This window comes from Leishmania donovani, chromosome 20 (assembly GCF_000227135.1).
Source record: "Leishmania donovani BPK282A1 complete genome, chromosome 20".
In the NCBI taxonomy this organism is placed as follows: domain Eukaryota; phylum Euglenozoa; class Kinetoplastea; order Trypanosomatida; family Trypanosomatidae; genus Leishmania; species Leishmania donovani.
Genome location: NC_018247.1, coordinates 537799 through 538168, shown reverse-complemented (window position 1 = coordinate 538168; position 370 = coordinate 537799). Strand labels below are relative to the sequence as shown.

Here is a 370-nt window from a genome sequence, read left to right as displayed (position 1 = left end):
CGGCCCCAGGGGTCTCGTGCTCCTGAGTCTCGGAAGCCTCAAGCGGGACGACATCCTCTGGGCACTCTTCGGCCTGCTGTGTCTCCTCAAATGGCGGTTCAGGTTTCTCTTCACTGCCCAGATCCTGACGTTGGTCAGGTCCATCTGCGGCTCCCTCCGCCTGCTCCTCTGCCGGTGCGGCCTCGTTGCAATCCTCAGCCTGCTCCTCTGCCGGTGCGGCCTCGTTGCAATACTCAGCCTGCTCCTCTGCCGGTGCGGCCTCGTTGCAATCCTCAGCCTGGTCAGGCGTGTTGGGGGTTTCCCGCTCCTGTGGTGCCTCCTCTTCGATCTCGGTCCACTGGGCCTCGTCGTTGAGCTGATCTTGAGACAT

At 63.0% G+C, this 370-nt stretch overlaps 1 protein-coding gene across 1 annotated transcript; it reads right to left on the bottom strand.

Annotated features, from left to right (window-relative positions):
• Position 1: 1 nt before the first annotated feature.
• LDBPK_201210 (calpain-like cysteine peptidase, putative) lies at positions 2–370 on the bottom strand (the record flags this gene model as incomplete). Its single annotated transcript, XM_003860414.1, has 1 exon — positions 2–370. A coding segment is annotated over one exon (369 nt), but the record flags the coding sequence as incomplete, so codon positions are not given.